This window comes from Phaenicophaeus curvirostris, chromosome 20, assembly GCF_032191515.1.
Source record: "Phaenicophaeus curvirostris isolate KB17595 chromosome 20, BPBGC_Pcur_1.0, whole genome shotgun sequence".
NCBI classification, from domain to species: Eukaryota; Metazoa; Chordata; class Aves; order Cuculiformes; family Cuculidae; genus Phaenicophaeus; species Phaenicophaeus curvirostris.
The window spans coordinates 4,759,730-4,782,381 of record NC_091411.1 but is presented as its reverse complement, the minus strand read 5'-3'; the positions used below and the strand labels follow the sequence as shown (position 1 = coordinate 4,782,381).

Sequence of the window (22,652 nt, the reverse complement as noted above, 5' to 3'; positions counted from 1 at the left end):
AGGTGTCCCTGCCTATAGCAGGGGGCAGGAACTGGAGAACTTTAAGGTCCTTTCCAACACAAACTATACTTTCTTTATTTATTTTATCACATGCAGTTTTGCGATAGCATTTGGCCCCTGTCCTTGCCCTGATCTGTGGCTCCAGTCCCCTCTGCTCGGTCCCCTTTGTCCTTCACCCCCACTCCGCCATGGATGTCAGGGTTTTTGTCACCCATCAAGAATTCATTTTCCTGGGGCTGTTCTACAAACTGCCTCAAAGCAGCCCTCTCAAATCCCAGGACAGAAAGGGCTATTTTTAGGTAGGGAATAGCAAATGCAATCAGTTGATTGGGTGTTGTGTATAAACATCATCAGTGAGGGAGCTGCAGTTGCTTACGCAGGGGTGCGTAATACCTGGTTGATATGGATTCCTGTCCCACAGTGGCTCCGGCTCTGGTGTTGGTGGCCAACCGTGAGTGCACATGCAGAGGTGCAGGTGGGAAATCAGCACTTCCAGAGGAATTGAGCAGTTCCAGGGTTTGTCCTCGATCAGAGGAGAACTTGCACTGCCTGGTCATTTCCTCCTCCACTCACGCCTGGGAGGTAGCAAAGGATGGCATCTCTGTCACACCCTCCTGCTGCAGGGCTAATGACCAGAGTCATTAATCATAGACTCAGTCATTTCCCTCCTGCCTCTTCCCTCCTCCTCATCATCCACCAGCTGTTATTTCTGGCCTGCCCGCCCTCAGACGGGTCCTCACGCTGCTCACGCGCTGGCAATAGTAGCTGTAGGCAGTATTGCCACAGGACCACAGCCCAACTCTGCCGTGGGATTTCTTAGGGTCGTGCTGCTGTAAGTAAGGGCTGCTGGTAACACCGGTCCCCTTCCACTGCTCTGATCATTGCTGGGATCACTACTGGTTGCAGCGGCATCCAGGCAGTATCCCACAATCAGCCCTGCTTGCAAGCTGATATGTGGGCTCATGTCCAGAGGCTTGGAGGAGTTCATGGGGGAGAAGGCAAGCCCTCGGTTTAACCATTCCCCAAAATTCTTTTGTGTGGCCTCTCTCATGCCCAGAGAGGAGCGCAGTGCAGCGCTGTGCTGGCAGCCGTGGGGCTGTACGCAGACCCTCCAGTGAAAGCTGCAGCTCATTCCCAGCGCTGCTTGCTCACCCGCTCCAGCAGCTATCAACCAGCACCGAGCAAAGCACTTGCATAATGCAGCAATTCTTGCCACCTTCTGGCTTTGGTATTTTTTCTACTTTTTTTTTTCTATTTAGAATGGAATAGAATAGTTCAGATCTACAACCAACAGGCTCAGGAGCAGCAGCGATCAGCAACGTGGGCAGCAGGTGTGCTCAAAGGCAGAGAGCAGATGCAAAGCCTGACCAGGGCTGCAAAAGAAAAAGAGTGAGATTTACCATCTCCTGGTTCATATTTTGTCTTAGGTGCTGAGCAACAAACCTCAGTGGGATCCCCTGGAGCAGCATCTGAGGGTGTTGCTGTGCCCAGGTAGGGAACACGGGGTTCACCCTCAGCTCCTGGCATCACCAGGGAAATATTCTTCCAGCCCCTGATGTATTTTGCAGTGAAAAAACTGGATGTTAGCATTGAACCAGGGTGGTCTGGCAGGTTTTGGAAGAGATCTGTGAAAATGAACAAGATGAGAAAAAATAATTGTAGGAATAAGGAAATAAGCTTTTAGGCATCCTAAGGAGGAAATAAAGGACTCTGTGGATATGGTTAGAGGTGGTAACAATGCACCCATAATGTTACCCAGCATGGGGACCTTGTGCCATGACGAGGAAGGATGGGGATCTGTGCACCCTGACCCCCTGGCAGGGTGGCATATCCCGAGGGGCTGCCCATGCCGACAGCTATCCAGCTGGCAGGGCTTGGTGGATCTTGGACATCCCATGGTAAATGCTGTGCCAGAGCAGGGAGGGAGCCAGCTGCCCATGGCTGGGTAGGAGCATCAATCTGGGGCGGTCATGGAGCTGTCCTTGCAGGGCTCTAGTGGCTCAGATGCAGGAGTGTGAGCACAAGAGGTGCTGCTGAGGTTGGATGAGCAGAGCAGGGCTCCAGCTGATCTTCTGGAGGGAGCTGTCACAGACAGTGGTGTGGTGGTTGGGAACCATGCAGGGCTCTGCAGAGGCATTTCTTTTGATAAAGTGAGCTCGCTGACTATGCCTGCACTGTCCCCTTTTGCAGAGGTTTATCAGGGGTCTATAAAAGCTCTCCTAACTTTTTTTTCTGAGTACCACAGCCTTTCAACTCTGTAAAGGTCACATCTGAAGGTGAGGTTACTGCAGAGCCTGCCTGGCCAACCTGAGGGCAAAGGAGACGGATTTCTGTGTGCCGGTACCTTTGGGATCAGCTGCAGGGCAGTGGGGATCCCACGGGCAAGGTGCCACTGAGCCACAGGCACCATGGTGAGGTTCCCTGGCTGCTCCTTGTGGTTGGATGTCGGGCACTCAGCGTCTGCAAGGTTCTGTGTTTAATTGAGTTAGGTTAATTAACTGGGAGCAACAGTCAGAGCATCAGCAGGAAGAGGAGGGTTGGCAGCGGAGGGTACCAGGGGGCAGCTGGTAGTGTGGGGCTCTCCAGACATGATGGGAGGAGAAGAGGGGTCACAAATCATCATGTTCAGGAGAACATCTTGTGTTTGCACTCGGGGATGCTACGTGTTTGGGTTGCCAGGCTCCTCTTTCTAAGGTGGAAGGTTCTGCGCGTGTCAAGGCCCAGGAGGTGACCACGGAGGGCTGTGGGGCAGCAGTGGCGCAGGATCTGTGGCCGAGAGCAGTGCGGGATCTGTGGCCAGGAGTGGTGTGAGATCGTGGGCTGGGAGCAGTGTGGGATCATCGCAGCTGAGAACAGCGTGGATCTCGGGCTAGGAACGGTGTGGGATTTCAACTGGTATCCCCAGCCAGTAGCAGAGCAGTGTGAGATCGAGGGTCAGGAGGGATGCTGGAGCAGTGTGGGATCTGAGGCTGGGAGTGATGCAGGATCTGGTGGGAAGTGGTGCAGGGTCTCTATCCAGGAGCTGTGTGGTATCTCTGGCAGGGAATGGCATGGGATTTCAGCTAGGAGCAGTGTGGGATCTCAGCTAGGAGCAGTGTGGTATCTCCAGCCAGCAGCTGTGCGGGATCTGGGGCTGGGAGTGGTGCAGGATCTGCAGCTGGTGGCAGTGTGGGATCTCAGCTGGGGGCAGTACAGTATCCCCAGCAGGCAGCAGAATGGCATCTGCAACCGGGAGCGGTGCGGGATCTGGGCCAGGATGGATGCCAGACTGGGTGATGGGATGGTGTGGACTGGGTGCTAGGATGGGTGCTGGGGTGGTGTGGGACCTGGGTGCAGAATGGGTGCCAGGATGGTGCAGGCTGGGTATCAGGATGGTGTAGGTTGGGTGCAAGGCTCTGTGTGGGCTGTGTACCAGGCTGGTTGCAGGCTGGGTGGTGGGTGCCAAGATGGGTGGTGGGTGCCAAGATGGGTGTGGGCACCAAGGTGGGTGTTGGCTGGGTGCCGGCATGAGTGCCAGAATGGGTCCAGGATGGTGTGGGCTGGGGTGCTGGGCTGGGTGCAGGATGGATGCAGGATAGATGCTGGATCGGTGTGGGAAGGGTGCTGAGATGGATGCCAGGCTGAGTGCAGGATGGATGTAGGATGGATGCGGGATGGATGCCAGGATGGATACCGGAGTGTGTGGGATCTGGGTGCAGAATGGGTGCTGGGCTCTTTGCGGGCTTGGTGCCGGGCTGGGTGCGGGATCTAGGTGCGGGATATGGGTGCAGAATGGGTGCTGGCTTGGATGTGGGCTGGATTCCGGGCTGGGTGCGGGATCTGGGTGCGGGATCTGGGTGCAGAATGGGTGCTGGCTTGGATGCGGGATGGATGCCGGGCTGGGTGCGGGATGTGGGTGCAGAATGATGCTGGGCTGGGTGTGATCTGGATGCCGGGGTGTGCGGGATCTGGGTGCAGAATGGGTGCTGGCTTGGATGCGGGCTGGGTGCGGGCTGGGTGCGGGATGTGGGTGTAGAATGGGTGCTGGCTTGGATGCGGGATGGATGCTGGCTGGATGCCGGGCTGGGTGCGGGCTGGGTGCGGGATGTGGGTGCAGAGTGATGCTGGGCTGGGTGCCATCTGGGTGCCGGGGTGTGCGGCTCCGCATCCCCTCGCGGGGCCAGCAGAGGGCAGCAGGGTCTCACGGACCGCGGGGGTGGCCGCGCCCGGCTCGGAGCGGGGGCCGCGCTCCCCTCGGGCGGCCGGCGAGCCCCGGCACACGGGGCGCGGTCCTCGGGGAGTCCCGGGATGCGGGCGGGTTGGCGTCTCCGGCTGCACCGCACACCTCGCGCCCCTGGGTGCCTGTGCCGGAGGAGCTGGCTTCTCGGGACATCGCTTCCACGGCGCTGTTTGCCCATCATCCAGTCATTACTGCTGGAAAAGACCTCGAAGCTCATCCAGTCCAACTGTCAGCCCGGCTCCGCTGTGTCCATCACAGGACTATTAAGGCTGGGAAAGACCTCTCAGATCATAGAATCATAGAATCACCAGGTTGGAAAAGACGTCTTGGATCATCGAGTCCAACCATTCCTATCTGCCACTAAACCATGTCCCTCAGCACCTCGCCTACCCGTCCCTTAAACTCCTCAAGGGAAGGGGACTCAACCACGTCCCTGGGCAGCCTCTGCCAGTGCCAGATGACCCTTTCTGTGAAAAAATTATTTCTGATATCCAGTCTGAGCCTCCCCTGGCACAGCTTGAGGCCATTCCCTCTTGTCCTGTCCCCTGTCACTTGGGAGAAGAGCCCAGCTCCCTCCTCTCCACAACCTCCTTTCAGGTAGTTGTAGAGAGCAATGAGGTCTCCCCTCAGCCTCCTCTTCTCCAGGCTAAACACCCCCAGCTCCCTCAGCCGTTCCTCATAAGGCCTGTTCTCCAGTCCCCTCACCAGCTTTGTTGCTCTTCTCTGGACTCGTTCCAGAGCCTCAACATCCTTCTTGTGGTGACGGCCCAGAACTGAACACAGGATTCGAGGAGCAGTCTCACCAGTGCTGAGTACAGAGGGAGAAGAACCTCCCTGGACCTGCTGGTCATGCTGTTTCTGATCCAAGCCAAGATGCCATTGGCCTTCTTGGCCACCTGGGCCACTGCTGGCTCCTGTTCAGTCGCTGTCAACCAACACCCCCAGGTCCCTCTCCTCCAGGCAGTTTCCAGCCAGACTTCTCCCAGTCTGTAGCACTGCATAGGGTTGTTGTGCCCCAAGTGCAGGACCCGGCATTTGGCCTTGTTAAACCTCATGCCGTTGGTCTCAGCCCAGCAGTCCAGCCCTGATGTGGCTGCACTATGGAAAATGAAGTGATTTCCAGTTTTGGGATCTTTTGGAAGAGGTGTATAAAATGCTGTACCACTAGCAATGTCATCATTTTCTGGGAGCTCTCAAGACAAAACAGCACTCCAATACAAAAGAATTAAGTATTATGCTTTTGTTATTGTTATCATAGGAGTGTTATCATGCTTCCCTCTTGTCTAAGCACTAGGAGGTGCTGCTGGTAACTCTGGAAGCATTTCCCCACATCTGCAACTACTGCACTCTGAGCAGGGACCCCTGTGCTCTGTGCAAGCAGTAACCTCATGCTGTGGGGTTATTAAATCCTGGTGCAGCACAGAGCCAGAGCCAGGCGAGCGGTACCTCTGCACGCCCTCATCCTTCCCTTTCTTACGCAAGGCTTGAGACTTGGCAAAAGGCTATTTTATTTGTTTTGTTGTGTTGTTTTGTTTTTTAAAAATACATATTTCACATAAACAAACAAACTAATAACTCCCACAAGTTGCCGTGATGCATCTAACCACATCCGCAGTGCTTCCAAACAGATGTTGCCAGGATTCAACGGACTCACCAGCCGCGTTAGCGAAAGCGTATTTAGATGCGAGGGCTGATAAGGAATCCCTGCTTCCTCACTGCTGCAGCACTGCAGCCCCTGCAGACAAGCCTCATCCTCCTGCCAGAACAGGAATCTTTGGAGCACTCTAGCAATGCTCACCTGCAAAGCCCTTACCTAGGACTGAAGCAGAGGCTTTGCAAGGCAATCTGAGAGCCATGGAACTGCACAGGGGTCGTGCAATGGGGATCTGAATGCTGAAGCTGGGTTTACTCACTCTGGTCTGGACCCAGCTTGCGGTGAACACAACAGGAATGTTTCTGTTGGGTTCTGTGGCAACTGGAGATGGCATTGCAATGGTACATTGCAGGGTCTAGTTCTGATTCTCTCCAGTCCAATTTCCTCTGACTTCATCAGGAATAGGGTTGTGATGCCCATGTTTTCATTTGAGAAGAAGCCAGTCAGCTGGGCCTCAGTGCTGACAAAGGCTGTACAGCAACGAGGTAATAAAAGCCAGACTGAACCTCCAGGCTCAGAGAGGCCAAGAGAGTTGGGGTTGTTCAGCCTGGAGAAGAGAGGGCTCTGGGGAGACCTTAAGGCAGCCTTCCAGTACCTAAAAGGGCTACAGGAAAGCTTGGCAGGGATATTTTACAAGGGTCTGAAGTGATAGGATGAGGGGAAATGGCTTTAAATTGAGGGGGGAAGATTTAGACTTGACATTAGGAAGAAATGATTTACAGTAAGGTTGAGGAGGCCCTGGTCCAGGTTGCCTGGGGAAGTTGTGGATACTCTATCGCTGGAGGTGTTCAAGACCAAGTTGGATGGAGCCTTGAGCAACATGACCCAGTGGGAGGTGTTCCTGTCCATGGCAGGGGCTGGAACTGGGTGATCTTTAAGGTCCCTTCCAACCCAAACCATTCTATGACTTCAGGAATATGCAGGGTTTCTCTAAATCGTTACTGGAGAGAGCAGGCTGGCCCTTGAGCTCCCTTTTTGCATGAAGGCAGCTGAGCAAATAATCAAAACTCATCTTAGAGGTAGGAGCGAGGCAGGTACATGGACCTCGCTCCCTTCACTCTGGACTACAGTTGCAAGGGCAAGTCCAGGAATAAAGGAACAAGTTTGCGGGGAAAATACCTCCCAGAGCTGAAGAACTACAACAGGTGGATGTTGTGAGTGGGAAGAAAAGGAAGCACTGTCTCCGTTAAGGAAATCACCAGCTTTCTAGGGATGAGTACAGTCCTGACAGCACCTGGAGCTGATGCTTTCCACCCTCAGAGCAAGCAGATGAGGACCAGCAGTCCTGACCCCCCTCCTTCCTGCTTGTTTGTACTCAAAGAAAGCCTGAGACCACAAGCATTGTATTGTGTGCCCTGTGCTTCAAGGCAGAGAGGATGGGTGATGTGGGAGAAGCACAGAGCAGATAGCTCAGTGCCAAGGGGCTTAATCCCACAGTCCAGTTGCTTTGCAGCCTCCTTCGGATTCATCTCAGTGCCTCGGATGTGTCACCCAAAAGAGAGAGCTAAGTACCACACAGGGACTGGGGAGTGCTGGCGTCAGGGCAGGGGTTAGGGCACTCAGCTCTTTGACCTGATCCATTTGGAAAGGTTTTTCTTTGATGGGGAAGATACACTTGGGTGGTTTTTCTTCCTTTGAAGTGCAGAAAGTGAACATACAAGTTAGAAAAAAGAAGAAAGAGAACATGGTCAGTTCCGTCTCTCTAGAAGTGCTTGTCTGGAAATGCTTGCTCTTTCTACCCACTCCCAAGTAGTGACCTTGCAAGTCCTGTTTCTCTCCTTGACCTTTCTGGTTTCCCGCTCCAACCTGGCCTACACCTTCAGCAGCTTCATCAATCCTGGCTGCAGCAAAGTTTGGGTTTGGGAATGTGTTGATGCTGTGAGTTATTTAATGTTGTTTGGTGTCTTCCATCTCCCTAAACCAGAAACAACTGAGCTTGGGAACAAGAAGGAGTTGAAATCCATGCCCTTCATCACCTATCTCTCAGGCCTGCTGACAGCACAGATGCTCTCTGATGACCACCTCATCTCAGGTGTGGAGATTCACTGTGAGGAGAAAGGGCGCTGCCCATCCACTTGCCATTTGTGCCGGCGCCCTGGCAAGGAGCAGCTCAGTCCTACACCGGTTCTACTGGAGATCAACCGAGTGGTGCCTCTGTATGCTCTGATCCAGGACAACGATACCAGGGAGGTGAGTGAACTGGTGATGGACCAGCTCCAGCATCACACCTTCCTCAGTATCTGCATAAATGTTTGGTTCCCCAGAGCAGAGCAGTGTTTTTGTATGTGTGTTTGGTGGGGAATGCTTCAGGATGGTGTTAGCAATGGAGCTTGCAGATCCTGCTGCCCACCACCTACTTGCAGACCAGTGTCTCCCTGCTGTCAGTATGGTTGGAGGCAATGCTGTAAGCAACCAGGGCCACCGTCGTTCCTGGTGTCCAGCCACGGTAGACACTGGTGTGCAGGATGTGTCCTGTGAAGGAATTTTAGGAGCCCCACATCAGATCAGTCTTTCAGTCCTGGCTCCGAGAACTCAGCTGGAGCTGTGCGAGGGGTGGGCAAAGCCCTGCAGGGCTGCAGCATAGCTTTTCAAAGGGAGGGAATAACCAGCCCTTTGGGCTGGTCGCACAGCCACGGGAGGTCACTGTTACTCCAGGAGGGACCAGCCAAGCTGGAGGTCACCCTTTCCTGGGGCTGGGCTCCTCTGTCTGCAAGAACTTCGATGTTAATCCTATGGAGATTGATTTCCCACTTTCTCAGTTCACTGCCCCCCGGCCCCCCTCCCTCCTGGCCCCTTTTGCAGCCCTCTGACCCCAATCCCAAGTCCAAAAGTGACAGACCTGCTTAAAGTCACTTATTAGCCCTGAGCCTGCACTTGATTAAGATACTTGGAGTGAGCCAGTCAGCGGCAGCTGTGGGTGGGACACAGAGGGCTGCAGGTCAGGAAGCAATCCTAGCATGTGGAAGTGTGACCACCAGGAATGATGCTTCATCCCCTTCCCAGATCCACAGGCTAAAGAGCCCCCATGCTTCTTCTGGCATTCAAGTCACTTATGGGGACTGTTCCTCCTTGCTGACCTCTTGACCTTGTTCCTGCTGGACTCTCCTGGTACTTCCTTGCAGCTGTGCCTGACTTCCATTCCTTGGTTCCTCTCTCTTTCCAGCTCTTTTCCTTAAACTCATTCTCCCACTTTTCCCTCATCCTTTCCCCACCCATGCCTGCTCTTCCCACTGGGCAATTTCTGTGTAGGCATTGACCTACCATTTTCAGCACATCCAGGGCAGTGCTGGGATGGGGCATTATGGTTTCACGAAGAGCAGTGGGAGAGTTGGTTTCCTTCAGGCAAGAAAGATGGGCTTCCCAGTAACAATCTGCAAGAAGACAGTTCCTTTTTGGGATATGAGAGTTAGTCTAGCCAGCAGGGAAGGTGTAACAGTGAAAGCAAGCGGAGACCAGCAGGATGTAGGGGATCTCCATGGACCCTGCTCACCACTAGGAAGGGATCTCCCTTTCCTAGCCCTGCGCCCATGTGGCAATGACACCCTGCCTCTCTGGCCCTGGCTGCAGGGTCCCCTCCTCCTCATTTTCCCCCCAGCCCTGCCGATGCTGCCTGCCCTGCCGGGCTCGCCTGGAGCCTGTTCTTCGCCTGTGGAGCTGGAGGCTGTTTCACCACCAGCAGCAGCCTCCTTTCCTCCCTCCCCTGGCTCATGCAGAGGGCTGGCCCCATCAGCTGCAGCTGGAGGACAGCCCGCATTGTGCTTTCTGCTGAGGCGCCGGGAAAACCAGCAAACAAACAAAACCCCAATGAAGCAACCAAGCAAGAGAAGCCCTAAACATCTTCCAGAGGGCTGTGTTCAGGGCTGTGTTCAGTTCATTCCTCCTTCTCCTCATCCTCCCACCTGCTCACTCAGAGGTGGAGGGCACCCCGGGGAGCCTATCTCTGCAAGGCTGCTGTGTGTGTCTGTTCCCCTTTCACCCTTGGGTGCGCTCGTTCTGTGATGCTGGTGTTAAAGGTAGCAGGGCAAGGAATTTGGGTGGGTGCAGGACAGAGGGTGCCACTGGAGCGAGTGCTAAGGGCACACCAGGAGCTGGCAGCGAGCAGCACATGCCAGGACAGGGCACCTTGCTCCATCCACAATAGCAAGTCCTGGAATGCTGGGGCAGGGGGTGCGTGCTCTCCTTCCTGACCCCCAGGCAGATGGACTGGGTGTCAGCATTTTGGCTGTGGACTTTTCTTGAAGTCCTGAAGGCCCTTTCATCCCCACACCCTTGCCACAGCAGGACACATGGAGAAATTTTAGCCTTCCTTGTTCCTCCTTCTCTTTTCTGGCCATTCCCATCCCCTCAGCGTGAATCCCTTGTCTCACATCAGCTCCAGCACTTTCCTTTCCCATTCTTACTCACTTCTTAAACCTTAATCTGATCTGCTCTCCTGTTCCCTCTGTCCCTTCCCTCCACAGCTTGCTTCTCACTCTTCTCTCCTGCAGGGTATTTATTTTTCTTCCTCTCCCTGCTGCCCTTCAGCCCCACAGGCAGGGACAAATCCCAGTGCCTGGGGTCTGTAATCCACCACTGCTGGAGAGACTTGCTGCCACCACAGCACAGACCTCAGCTCTCGGCACTGGATGTTTCGCTGGGCAGCCAGTGCTGGGCAAAGCTGCACCCACTTCTCTGGAGGAGATGGAGCTGTTGGTGTCTGTGTCCTAGAGAGGATGGTTTGGTGCAGGCTTAGCCCTGCCCCTGTGAGAGCGTGTCCTTATTCCTCTCACTGCACTGTGAGCTCGGGGACAACGGATGCCTGCATGGGCTTCACCTTGCCTTGCCCTGTGAGTGGGAGGGAGTGTTACCATGAAAGGGAAAGGTGTCTAGGGATGATGGGAAGCTGCCACCACCACAGGGGCATCACCCTATCACCATGACCCAGCAGTTGTGACCTGGTCCACTGCAAGCATGCCAGAGAGCTGCCAGCTTAAACTGCTTCCTCATCTGTGCACCAGGAGAGGCTCCCAAAAGGCAGGTGGCATTGGGAGTATCTCCTGTGTAGTCTGGATGATGAAGTGTCCTTTTTCAGTATCAAGTAGGAGGCCTGGTCGGGGGTCCCAGGCATCCGCAAAGTGGCATTTGCCTGTGGCATAAATAAGATTTACAGATGCCTGGGCTGAGCCCACCATCCACAGCTGAGCCCCCCCGCCTGCTTTTCCCTGTTCATGTGGATAATAGTCAATAAAGCAAATGCTGACCTCATGGGAAGTGCAGGCAGATCCCAATGCCCCTGCAGTATTAAAAAAAATAATGATTGTAAACTATGAAGATCTTGGTATTTGCATACATGTCTACACAGATAATTATATATGTGTACAGAGAGAAAGCAAGGTCATTAACAAGGTGGGTACAAACATCTATAACTTTTGCTAAAGGTGTTCCTATATAAGCCTGGCAGCAGAGAAGAGGCAAGATGCATTTTGCCCACTTCGGTATGTGTAGTGTTTTTGGGGAGGTTTCTCTTTACACCTTCCTCAGTGTGGCGAGTTATGCACTTCTTAAAATTTACAGCTACCCTGCTGTACAGGGCCCTGTTCTCGGTTGCTGATGACCTTGCCAGACTCTTAAGAGCTGGGGTTTAAGTTTCCATGCTGGGTGTCTGCCTTCGGCTCACTTATGATTTTTTTTATTTTTTTTCTATGCGTGCATGTTTGATTTCAGCTAAACCTGACCATTTCCAAGAGGGAGATTAAGTGAAAATGTCTTCCTTTGCCTACATGATATAAGTTGGAAAACTCTTTGTTTCCGTATCATTGGGAACCGCTGTTTTCTTCTTCCTTTGAAGAAAGGATTTGAAATTTAGAAGGGCTTTAGGAGTTAGGTTTTGCCTTTTGCTGCCCAGGAAGAATTTGTCCAGAGGCGGTTGTGCTGTGAATTAAGGAAAGTCAGCTGTGTGGGATCAGCAGGGCTTTGGTCGGGCTCCCCAGTCCTGCTCAAGCACCACTCCCACTCCCAGCAGTGGGGAGGAACAGTGTATTAGGTGCCTGGGCAGAGCACTGCAGGTTATTGATGGCCTCTCTTTCCCTCCTTGTGCACAATGAAACCTTTACAGACTGAGCCCCTTCTAGGAGGTGTTTCCATTTCACCTTATGTTCAAGAGAGCTTGCACAGCTGCTGATAGCTGCAGCCTGGCTGATAACTTTGGTAGTGCTGGGGTGGGCAAGGAGCTTCCCACGGTCAAGGAAATGTGTTTGAAAGTCCAAGCACCTCTTCAAAGGCTTTGCTGAATGACTTTTTCATAACTATCATAGCTAATGTGGCTGTGGGTGGAAGGGTTCAACAAGGAAGGACTACTGGGACAGAGGCAATGCTGCAAACCTCTCTCTACCGCTCTCCATCAGCTTGATCAAACTAGACCAAGTAGGTTGGTAGCACCATTGAGCTCTGTGGCTCTGCAGTCTAAATGTTCATAACACGAGGTCTAAAGATGTGAAGAGACACAAAAGCTTGGCCCTGGCAATGACTCCTCTGGGTATGTCTGAACCTGCATTGAGTTTTGATTGACTCTGTCCACCCACATCTCTCTGCTTCCCTTGTGCTCTGCAGCTGTGCAGGTGCCAGAGTTGTCCCTCTGTTGCCATGTCTGGATGGAGCTAGAGGAGATTCCCCCATGAAGGACTGTGGAAGAAACCTCTACAGTGTCAGTGTCTGGATAGGCCCATCAGCAAAGAGCGTCTCTCTGTTGCGAGGCTTTCTGCTGGCAAAATGCCCTCGACACCTCAAAGGCAGGATGCTGTCAAGTGCCTGTGGTGGGAGAGAAAGGAGACGTGGTGATCCTTGTGCTGACGATCCAAGACCGCGTGCTCCTGCGGCAGCAGATTGCCATGTTGGGCAATGTTTGCACTCTGCTGCTGGCTTTGAAATCATGACTGTGCCAAGGATAAGAGCCCTTGTGTCTGTTGCATAAATATTCTGTGCAGCTGTCCCAGTTCAGCCCGTAGGGAAGCAAACCTGCATAACTGAAGACCAGAAACGTACCTGGAGATCAGTCCTAGGCTTGAGCACGACTGGAAGCAATGTGAGCTTGAGAAGGAGGGACAGGATTTGAGGCAGAGGCTGGAGAAATCGAGTTTGGACTCATTTCTCGGGGAAGAAGTTGGCCATACCCCTTGAATCCCACACAGGAGGGCAGATATCTGGGGTCTTCCCATTGCCCTGTCCTTCAGGGCTGCTTCTCCTGGTGTCCTCTGTCCATCTGGGCCTGGCAGGAGGAGGGTGAGGTTTTTCAGGGTTCTATTGGGACAGGGTGAGAGGCATCCCTGACTTTGGTCCCCAAAGCAGAGCTACTGGAGGACAACCATCCTCCCTGCACATACACAGCTTCCCTGAAGCAGCCCCTGAAGGCAGGGAGAGCCGGTGCCAGGGATTTCTTTTTCCACTGCCAAAGCTGAAAGGGAGCCAGGGTGAATGGGGACACCTTTGGCATTAGAGGTGATTTTTTTTGTTTTGGTCTGGAGTATGTATTTTTTTGTTTGGTTTTGCTTTGTTTTAATACCTGCTAATTGGCTCTTGTCCTCTTCCCATTGCACATGAGCGTCCTGCTGCAGCTCTAGCCCACATCCGACTCCAGTTACTGGGGAAAGAATAGCTGCATTGTAACCGCCCCGAACATGCTATAATGGGGAGCTTTGTAGCCAAGGTGCGAAAGCGGAGCTGGCTCCCCAGGACGGGACTCTCACCGCAGCATGAAGGCTTTTATTTCCCCCACTGCCAGGTTTTAGTGTCCTCTGCTGCTCTCTCAGATCCCATAAATAACAGAAACCAGGATTCTGCCCACCCTGGGTCCCTTCCAGCACCCTGACCTTTCCAGCAAACTGCTGATGTGCCTTCCCAGGATGAAGTGCTGGTGATGCTGCTCCCCAGGGACAAGCAGCCGGAGGTAGGAGGGTGTGAGCAGCACAGGATGAGATCACCTGCCAACTGCAGTAGGGAAACTTCATCCTCCTTTGCTGCGAACCTGGAGCAGACTTTCAGACGCAAGCTGCTTGATCCTGGAAACAGTCTCCGGCCTGGGAAATCCTTAGTTTCCCTCCTCGTTTTTTTTTGGTTTTTTGTTTGTTTGGTTTTTTTTCTTGAAGAGATGTCCAGACTAAGAAGCAGTGTTTATCTCCTGTGAACAGCACTAAGTCTCACTATAAAGGCACGGAAAGCTTTTCTTCCAGCCACCCCATCATCATGGTAGCATCCCGTTCAGGCTGTGAAATCCCTGCTTGAGCCTACATCCCATGGTCGTCATTCCGTGTATGAACAGTCAGTATTGCTGTCTACAGCAACATCTGAGCTCAGCAGCATCCAGGAGCTCTGGTCAGCCCGTGTCAGGCACTGTACGGGGCAGCCTTGGTGGGAATTGGGTTTGTTGGTAGGTGGGACTGGGCTGCACTTCGCCAGGCAACCCTTCACCTCCTGTGCTCAGGGAGAAGGTGGTGGTGGTGGTATGCAGGCACTGTCCCCATCCTGCAAATAGGGACAGAATCTTTCTGTTGACTGCTGTGTCCCTGGACATGAGACTGAGCTCATCTGCTGGCATGACCCAGCCTGCTTCCACTCCTCTTCCCTTCCTTCTAGATTTACAAGAAGGAAAACAAACAAGCAAGCAAAGACCACGGAAGCTGGTGAGAAACCCAAAATGTACCAAATTGGCAGCTTTTAGGTCCTCTCTGGTATCTCCAGCATATCTGTGTCCAGCCTGCGTGCTCATTTGTGGTTATTTTTTACATTTTCCTGTATTTTTTTTTTTTTCCCAAAACCAAGGTGTGTGTGCCAACCACAAAGAAACCAAGACTTAAACAATCAAGACGGATTTTCATACCCCTCTTGGCCATAGAGAAGAGCAGATATTCACAGAGAATCACCCAACACTTGTCCTTTCCAGTACCCCACCTGGAAACACCAGCCCCTGTGCATACAGAGTCCTGCAAATGCTGATCTGGAAGGTTCCTTCACGTCCTATAGTTTTCCTCTCTGGGGACGTCAATAGAAAACCCACGGTCAGGAATAACTTAATGCTTTCCCTCCATCAGCCAGGTCTAACAGAGGACAAAGGAAATGTTCTTCTATATTGTGTTGCAGAACGTCTAAGCTATAAAACGGGGCCAAATGGCCTCCCCCTGAGCACAAATAACAACAGGAGAAAGATCCATATGCAATCGAGTGTAGGATAAATGTGCTTAGCTGATCATTTGTTTCCCTAATATTTTTTTTATGAATAGGCTTAACTTATGGTAAGATGGGACTTTATGGTCCTCTAAGTCTTGCTTGTGTCAAAACAAATGAACTAGCCATCCTACGGGGGAACTATCAATCCAATATATGTGTGTGTATGGGTGTGGGGAGTCAGACCTATTATACCTTTAAGAGCAAATTAGATGCTGTTCCTATGATTCATAATGCTATATATCTAATGGCATGACTCGTCATCTAGAAAATAAACGTTTCGAGCCAGTTTCTCATCTCATAAATTTCCCCTCTGGCAGTGAAGGACATAAACTAAATGGCCTGACTCACAGGGAAACAATACAATTTGGATACTTCTAAATGAAAGATAAAATTGCCTTAGGGCACAGAGGGGTGTTGAGATCCCAGGGAGTGGTTGGCAGGCACAGGATGGTGCACTGGGGGCTGATCCTGGGAAGCTCTTCATGCTTCCAGAGCCTGTTGGGTTACCCCAGCTTGGTAGCTTGGCTTGAGCACTGTGACGAAGTATCCCATGTGGAGATGGTTGTGTTGGAGATTGTCTCCTGGAGAAAAGCATTTACGGCACGTTCCTGAACATGGCAGCAAGGAAGGACAGGAGATGTGGAGGTGCCCGCTTCAAGGCAGGAGGAGAAGGCAGTTCTCAGCCACCACAGACCAGGAAGGTCCATTTGAGTTCCGTCCTGCAGCTCTCCTGAAGGCTGCAGCTGCCCATGGGAGGGATCTCAGCACCCTTACAGCATACTTTGTCTCTTGATCTTGATCTTCCTGTGCCATTGGGCTCCTGGTTTGGGTGGCAGCTGCTGTTCCTCTCATCTGTGAGAGCAGCCTTGTGCTTCCCAGGCTATGCTATCAGAAGGAGAAAGGGAAGGAGAGCTTTTTGTGTGGTTGCTACCTGTGGAGGAGCGTGTGCCTGCAGTGTGCCTTTGGGGCCGAACTGGTTAAAGCTGTCTTCTTTGCGACTTCAACTGCTGACCTCTGCCAGGGCCTGAGAACAGCCCCTGCCATGCAGCCAGAGCCTGGAGCAGGCTGGGGAAGGTGAAGGAAGGAAGGGTGGGCTGTATGTGAACTGCAGCAAAAGCTGCACCCGACTCCGGGGCTGGGAGGACCACGGAGTCCTCAGAGTTCATAGAGAGTCTCCTTTTTGTCCTGAAGGTTCGGTGGAGCAACTGTGTGTCCCCACAGAGCAGGCTGCTGTCCCAACAGACGGTGGTAGAGCCTCCTAAATATGGTGCACATCTCTGTATGGGGAGCTTCATCCCTTCTTTTGCGCAGTCTTGCTCAGTCATCCCCATCGCTTTGCTCCTGCCAGCTCCCCACCCTTCGACATGTGCTCCCAAGCACTGATGGGAAAATGCTAGAAACCACTGGCTCAAAATCTCACTGGGATGCAGGGAAAGGTGAGTCCTAGCTGCCCAGCCACCCCAGCCTGGCCCTGATGTCAGCCAGCTGCTGGAAATCTGAGGGAAGCAGCAGCCAGCACCGGGATCTAGCTGTGATCCCAGTAACCCCGTTAGTGCACGTAAGTGTGTTCGCCTTAATGAGTGCAACTGAAGGACGCATCGATTAGCTAACCTCGTTTGTGTGAAGGTTGACACAAGGCAGATGATGGCTGGGTACCTGCAGGATCTAATTAAAATGTATGTGAGGCTGGGCAGGCAGAGCAGAGGGGATTGCTCATCCAGCCTTGCACTTGCCAGCAGAAGAAAAGAAAACAGAGAGAAGGAATTGACTATTGGATTTGGCTAAAGGGCATGGATGGGACGTGCAGTATTTCTACCCTGGGTTGGCGATGTGTAGGAAGGGAAGATGCAGAGTTGGTGGGGTTGGGGCTGGGGAGAAGATGACAGAGGCATGGTGCTGTCGGTGTGATGGTGTGGCTCTTCCAGGGATCTGTCTTTGCCCACAGTCCATGTCTGTGCACACACGTACCCCCAACATAGATATTTATCCTGCTTCCTCGGGAGCTCACGTGCTTCCCCATCTATCTATATGCATCATTTTCTGTTTGTATCCTGCACAGACCCGCAGCTCTCTACTCATTTATCCATGTGTCAGATAAACTCCTCTCTGTCTCCCCTGCTCTCCCATTACTTCATGATGCCCTTTGCAGTCCAGTGCTTCAATTACATAGTAACGAACAAAATAAAATAACGTCACATTTTCTCTCTTTGCGTGTTTTTTCCTTCCCCCTTTTTCTTTTTTTTTCTTTACCTTCTGGAACAGTGCATTTTGTAAATGCCTGGAAGCAGAAAATGTTTCAGACAGGAGAGCCTCAAGGCGCCTTGCTAAAGGTGTTCAGGGTGTTTGGGGAGAGCAACAAAACCCTGGACAATGGGAGCCCTGACGTCAGGCTCTATTTTTACCTTCTCTTTTCAGAAACCACCCCGGGATGGCGCTTTTCCTAGAGCTTTCTGCTAAATGCCGCAGCCACTGGAGCCATCCCTGTCCTCCTCAAAGGGCACAGTTTTATCTTTAAGGCGTAACCTGGCAGCAGAGGCGGTATCGCCGGGGCCAGGCATCCGCAGGCGGCGGGTGGAATAGTACTGCTGGGAGCTGGGTTGTGTGGAGGCTGGCAGCAAGGCTACTGTACGTGGATGAGGACCTGTGGAGGTTTTCGGCTCTGAAATGTGCCTTTTAAAAGGTCAAAAGCATTACAAAGACGTTTGTTTTGGTGGATGAAGTTTTAGTGTTGTGATTATTCTAGCAGGGTGTTGTGGTTTCATGGGGTCGCATTGAAGGCTGGCTGTATGAGTGCACAGGGAGAGAAGCTGTCTTACAAGCTGGAAGTTTAATTAGGCGTGATAGGCAAAGGATAGCAGGAAAAAACACCACAAATGCATTCAGGCTGAACTACAGCAGGGTATATGGAGTGAGGGATGCCCTGTCCTGCAGAGGACTGACACCAAGTGGCCCAAGCTGTGGGATGAGCCCAGAGAAAGCACCACAGGGTTAGACTTGGAGGGATTTGGGGCTTTAGACAAAGTGTTTCAGCCTCAGACCTCAGGAGATGAGCAGCTGTGATTCTGGGGATCCATTGGCATCATTAGGAGAGGTCAGGAGGGCTCCTTGCTCAGGCTGGTGAGCCTGCCCAGCTGGAAAGCACCCTGCAAGTGTTTTACAGGGTTGGGGGTTTTTTTCCCTGCCAGATACTGCTATTTTGCTTGTGGGTAATCCTTATCCAAGTGAATAACGCAGCCACTTGCTTGCAGGAGGGCAGCCCACATGAATTGCAAACCTATGAGAAGGTTGGGGATGATCTTTGTTGTTGGGGATTTAGAAATTACTTCATTGTTGGGGACAGCATTGGGATGGCCATGTGTGAGAGTTTCATTGAGCGTAGCAGCAGTGTAAGAGTAGAATCACAGAATCACTAGGTTGGGAAAGACCTCCAGGATCATCGAGTCCAGCCATTCCTATCAACCACTAAACCATATCCTTGAGCACCCTATCCACCCGTCTTTTAAATACCTCCAGGGACAGTGACTCCGTCACCTCTCTGGGCAGCCTCTGCCAGTGCTCAATGACCCTTTCAGTGAACTTTATTTTCCTAATGTCCAGCCTGAACCTCCCCTGGCGGTGCTTGAGGCCATTCCCTCTTGTCCTGTCCAATGTACCGTGTGTACGGTGTCCGGTGTCACAAATGAATGTGTTTCTTCTGGCAGCTCAGTCCTTTATCACAGGAGATCCGTTCTATGTGAGGCATCATACAGACTCTCCCCATTCCCACAGCAAGATCAGCACCTGGGGATGAGCCCGCATCGCTTGTTACGTGGCAGCTAAAGCACAGGGAGGTGAAGAGGGTCGCCCAGGGCCATCCAGAGAGTCAGTGGCAGAGCTGGGGAGGGCCCTCTCTTATTTCCCAGTCCCTGGGCTCTGTGTACATGCACCCCTGACTCTCAGCCCCGCATGCAGCCAAGCCACTGGCTGGATTTCACCAAGCCTTTTGCACATGTGTTCATGCTTTTTGTTCTCACATCAGGCTTTCAAGGGAGCCCTGATGAGCTCATACTGGTGCTCGGGGAAAGGCGATGTGATCGAAGACTGGTGCAGGTGTGACCTCAATGCCTTCGATGAGAACGGACTCCCGAACTGCAGCCCTCTCCCTCCGCCTGTGTACGTATCGCTGTGAGCCCCTCTCACGGGTCTTGGACCCCAGTACCAGCACCTTCCCCACAGGCTCAGCCCACGGGCATCTCCTTCCTCTTGCCTCCGAGCCCTGGGGCCACAGTCCAGCGCTCCTCACTGTGTGACTGATGCCTTTAGGATATCCTGGCTCCGGCTGTGATCCTGGAAGTTTTCCTTATAGATTTTCATCACCCGATTAGCAAGGCTTGTAGAATGGGATTTCAAATGCTGAAAGAAATGGAATTACAGAGCAATTCATTGTGGCTTGTCAGAGCAAGAGCAAATCGGGAGCAAACTGATGGGAAATTAGCTGAGAAAGCAGGAAGACTGGCTCCAGCGATCCACAAGGAGCAGAACACCTTCGTAGTGAGCCAATATCCTCACAGGGGATTCATTTCCCAGCCTGAGAACAACACACATGCTTGTATGTTTGGAGCTGGACTCTCCATAGCCCTGTACTTCATGTTGTCATTTACCCTGGTGCAGAGGGAGCAAATGCCTTTGCGCTAGCATGGCCAGAAGCACCGAGCTGCTCTGCCTTCACCCATACCCCCGTGATCACCCCTGCTCTGGGCAGGAGCTCATGCACAGGTGCCCTGCTTTTGCTTTTGCTCCCACCCATCAGAGGTTTGCTCGCTTGCAGCTGGGTAAATTCACAGCCACACCTGCCTTTGCTTGTTGACGACGGGATCTAGACCCTCCCCTCCTAGAGACTCAACCCTGCTGGGTTGCAGAGAGGTAATCTGGATCCACCCCTGCTCTGTTGTTTCTGGGCAGCTTGTTCTCAGTTCCATCCAGGGCTGTTGGAGTTCAGTATTTCTCCCAGAAGATGAAGGCTCCTTTAGATGGGATCATTTGGGTTGCATGGTTAGGGTTGCGTGACCCAGGTTCTTCCAGGAGCAGGGCCCGGTAAGGACACATATTACATAGGCTGCACCCAGCTGAACTTCAATTGAAAGTTCTTCTGTGCTCACCTACCAGCTCTCCCCTCATGTCCCTCTGTCCGTGTGGGTCTGTGTGCTCATCCCTGTGTGAGCTCTGCCAGGGGCTGCGCTGCTTGTAGAGGTGGATACCCCCTAGAAAGTGGGCTGACCTCTTCTTTGGTTTCTCTCCTGCCCAGCCTGCGGCTCTCCCCCAACATGGAACCCTCCAGCAACGTGGTCTCTCTGGAGTGGCTGGATGTGCAGCCTGCCATTGGGACGAAGGTGTCTGACTACGTCCTGCAGCACAAGAAGGTGGATGAGTACACTGACACGGACCTCTACACAGGTGGGTGCAGCAGCCCAAGGAAGCTTCTCTTGGTTCAGAGGGTGCACAGTGATGCGTCCTGCACCCTGCTTAGCTGGGAGCTCCTGCTTTTGTGGAGAATGGTGTAGAGAGCCAAGATGTTACATGAGGTATCAAAAACTGCTCCATTCGGGAGGGGTTTTTTAAGCCTTCTGCAGACATGTGTATTTGAGGGGAAGGGGAAATACAAAAACACTGTGTGACAGAAGGAAATCATTTGCCCTTTTTTGGGTAGGAGAGTTGTGAGTTGGAGTGTAATGGTCGTTTGAACTGATCAGTCTGAAATGCTGCAGGATGATGGGTGTAGGAGGAAAAACAGCATTCAAAAAATCGAGGGCTTTACTGGTCCATTCCAAGGAGTACTGTGTTGCATGTCAACCTTTAAAAGGATGCTTGAAGCTGTCTTGCCTACCTATCGAAGTAACTCAAAGCCTGAAGCTTTTGGGGAGATCATTGAAGCCGCATGAAACTTCTCTGGGAACCTGACACTTCCCTGGGTTGGAGTTTGTTTCTCAGCTCAGGTTTGAACTGAGTGCTCTGTGCATTGCAGAGGCTTTTTCAGCAATTCAAGCTGTGCTCCAGGAGCTGCTGGGCAAGGTGGAGAGGTGTGAAGAATCAGATTAGATTTGGGTGAATCAATGACGTATTTTAGAAAATATCACTCGAGACCTTGACCGGTGCTACTGCTGAATAAAAATCCAAGCAAAACCCCCTACTGCTTTTTGCTCAAGGATTTTGGATATGGTTTGTTAGAGAAGCTTAGATAATGTGTTAGGGGCAGCCAGTGTTGTTGACCAACGCAGAGATTTACTGTTGTGTGAAGGGCCCCTTCCCTGAAGACTGGCAGTACTGAATTTCAGTGCTCCCAGGTAAGGTAGGAGGGGGATTTCCACTCACCTGCTCAGCTTATGCAAGACATGCTCGTCCAGGCTGCCTGGAGGATAAGGGACCAGCCTGAAGGTGGGGACAGGTCTGATGCTGGAGGGAGGAACCTTGCTGCACTCCTGGAGTCTTGCAGGGGTTTCTGAGACATCTCGGTGAGATGTTTGTGTTTCTCTGTTGGGAAGGTGATCTTGGGAAGATCATTCAGACTCAGATTAGGAATTGCACACGTGCAGTCCATAGGTCTTGCTGGGAAGCTTTCTTAGCTTGTGGTGATGGCATTTTCCTCCTTCTTCTTAATTTTCCAAGACCCTCTGAATGAAGCCTGCTGCTGCTGTGAGCTGCCACAGAGCAAACTGCTCCAGCTCACAGCAACAGCGAAGTTTTCACCCTCTCTGTTCATCTCAGGCCCGTCTGTTTTGCTTTTGCAGCCTCTGCCACCATATCCAATTTTTTTTTGTGCTATAAGAGCTGGACTTTTCCTGCTGGAAAGAGCCAGAGCCCCACATCCTGGGGGGCCTGGCTGTTTGTTGAGACCCTTGTGAGAAGGAGCTCTGGTTCTTTGGCTCATACCCCAGTCCTGTCCCGCAGGAGCTTTCTCCTGCACCTTGCCAGCATCCATTTCCAGAGCTGCCCAATGGCCTCTGGGTTATGTTTCTCGTTTCCTGGCATGGAAGAAGACTGGTTCTTTATCTTGGAGGGGTACCCTCCAGTAACGGAGAAAGAAAACAAGCCACCGAAGGAGGGGCTTTGTTTTGGATGGGGATTCCAGATTGCTCACACATTGGTCAGGTGAGGCCAGACTGGGGAAACCTGGGGTTTCTCCTTTGAAGTGGCTGGATCTTTGCCTGGCGGCCAGAGTAGGAAATACAGATTATTATTATTATTTTCCTTTTATGACTGCCATGTGTTTGACAGGCGATTGAATTCATTGTGGAGAGCTGCCCTCCCCTCTCCCTGCTCTGAGGGACCATTTGGGACAGAATGACCCCATTAACAATTAAAGAGAAAAGCCAATTCTAAATCTCTCCTTCTTTTCTATGTTGTTTATAACAAAACAACATTCCTGCCTTCATTCCTTTGTTACCCTACAGGCCCCCACTGCCAGATGACTTGATTCTTGCAAATACCTTGTATAGGTCTGCAGAGATGCTGACTGCTACAGCTCTTAAAGGCTTTGCTTGGTACCTGTCATGGTGCAGCACATCTCCATCACATCTGAGCAGCATCCACAATTAAAATAAGTCA

The 22,652-nt window shown here is 52.2% G+C and overlaps 1 protein-coding gene across 2 annotated transcripts in view; it reads left to right on the top strand.

Moving 5' to 3' along the window:
- ASTN2 (astrotactin 2) overlaps positions 1 to 22,652 on the top strand; it is a 344,412-nt gene that overhangs the window by 240,091 nt on the left and 81,669 nt on the right. For both annotated transcript variants that reach the window (XM_069873427.1, XM_069873426.1), the window contains 3 exons: positions 7,798 to 8,063; positions 19,090 to 19,223; positions 20,356 to 20,504. In XM_069873427.1, coding sequence (XP_069729528.1) covers positions 7,798 to 8,063; positions 19,090 to 19,223; positions 20,356 to 20,504 — 549 coding nt within the window. The remainder of the gene's footprint in view (positions 1 to 7,797; positions 8,064 to 19,089; positions 19,224 to 20,355; positions 20,505 to 22,652) is intronic.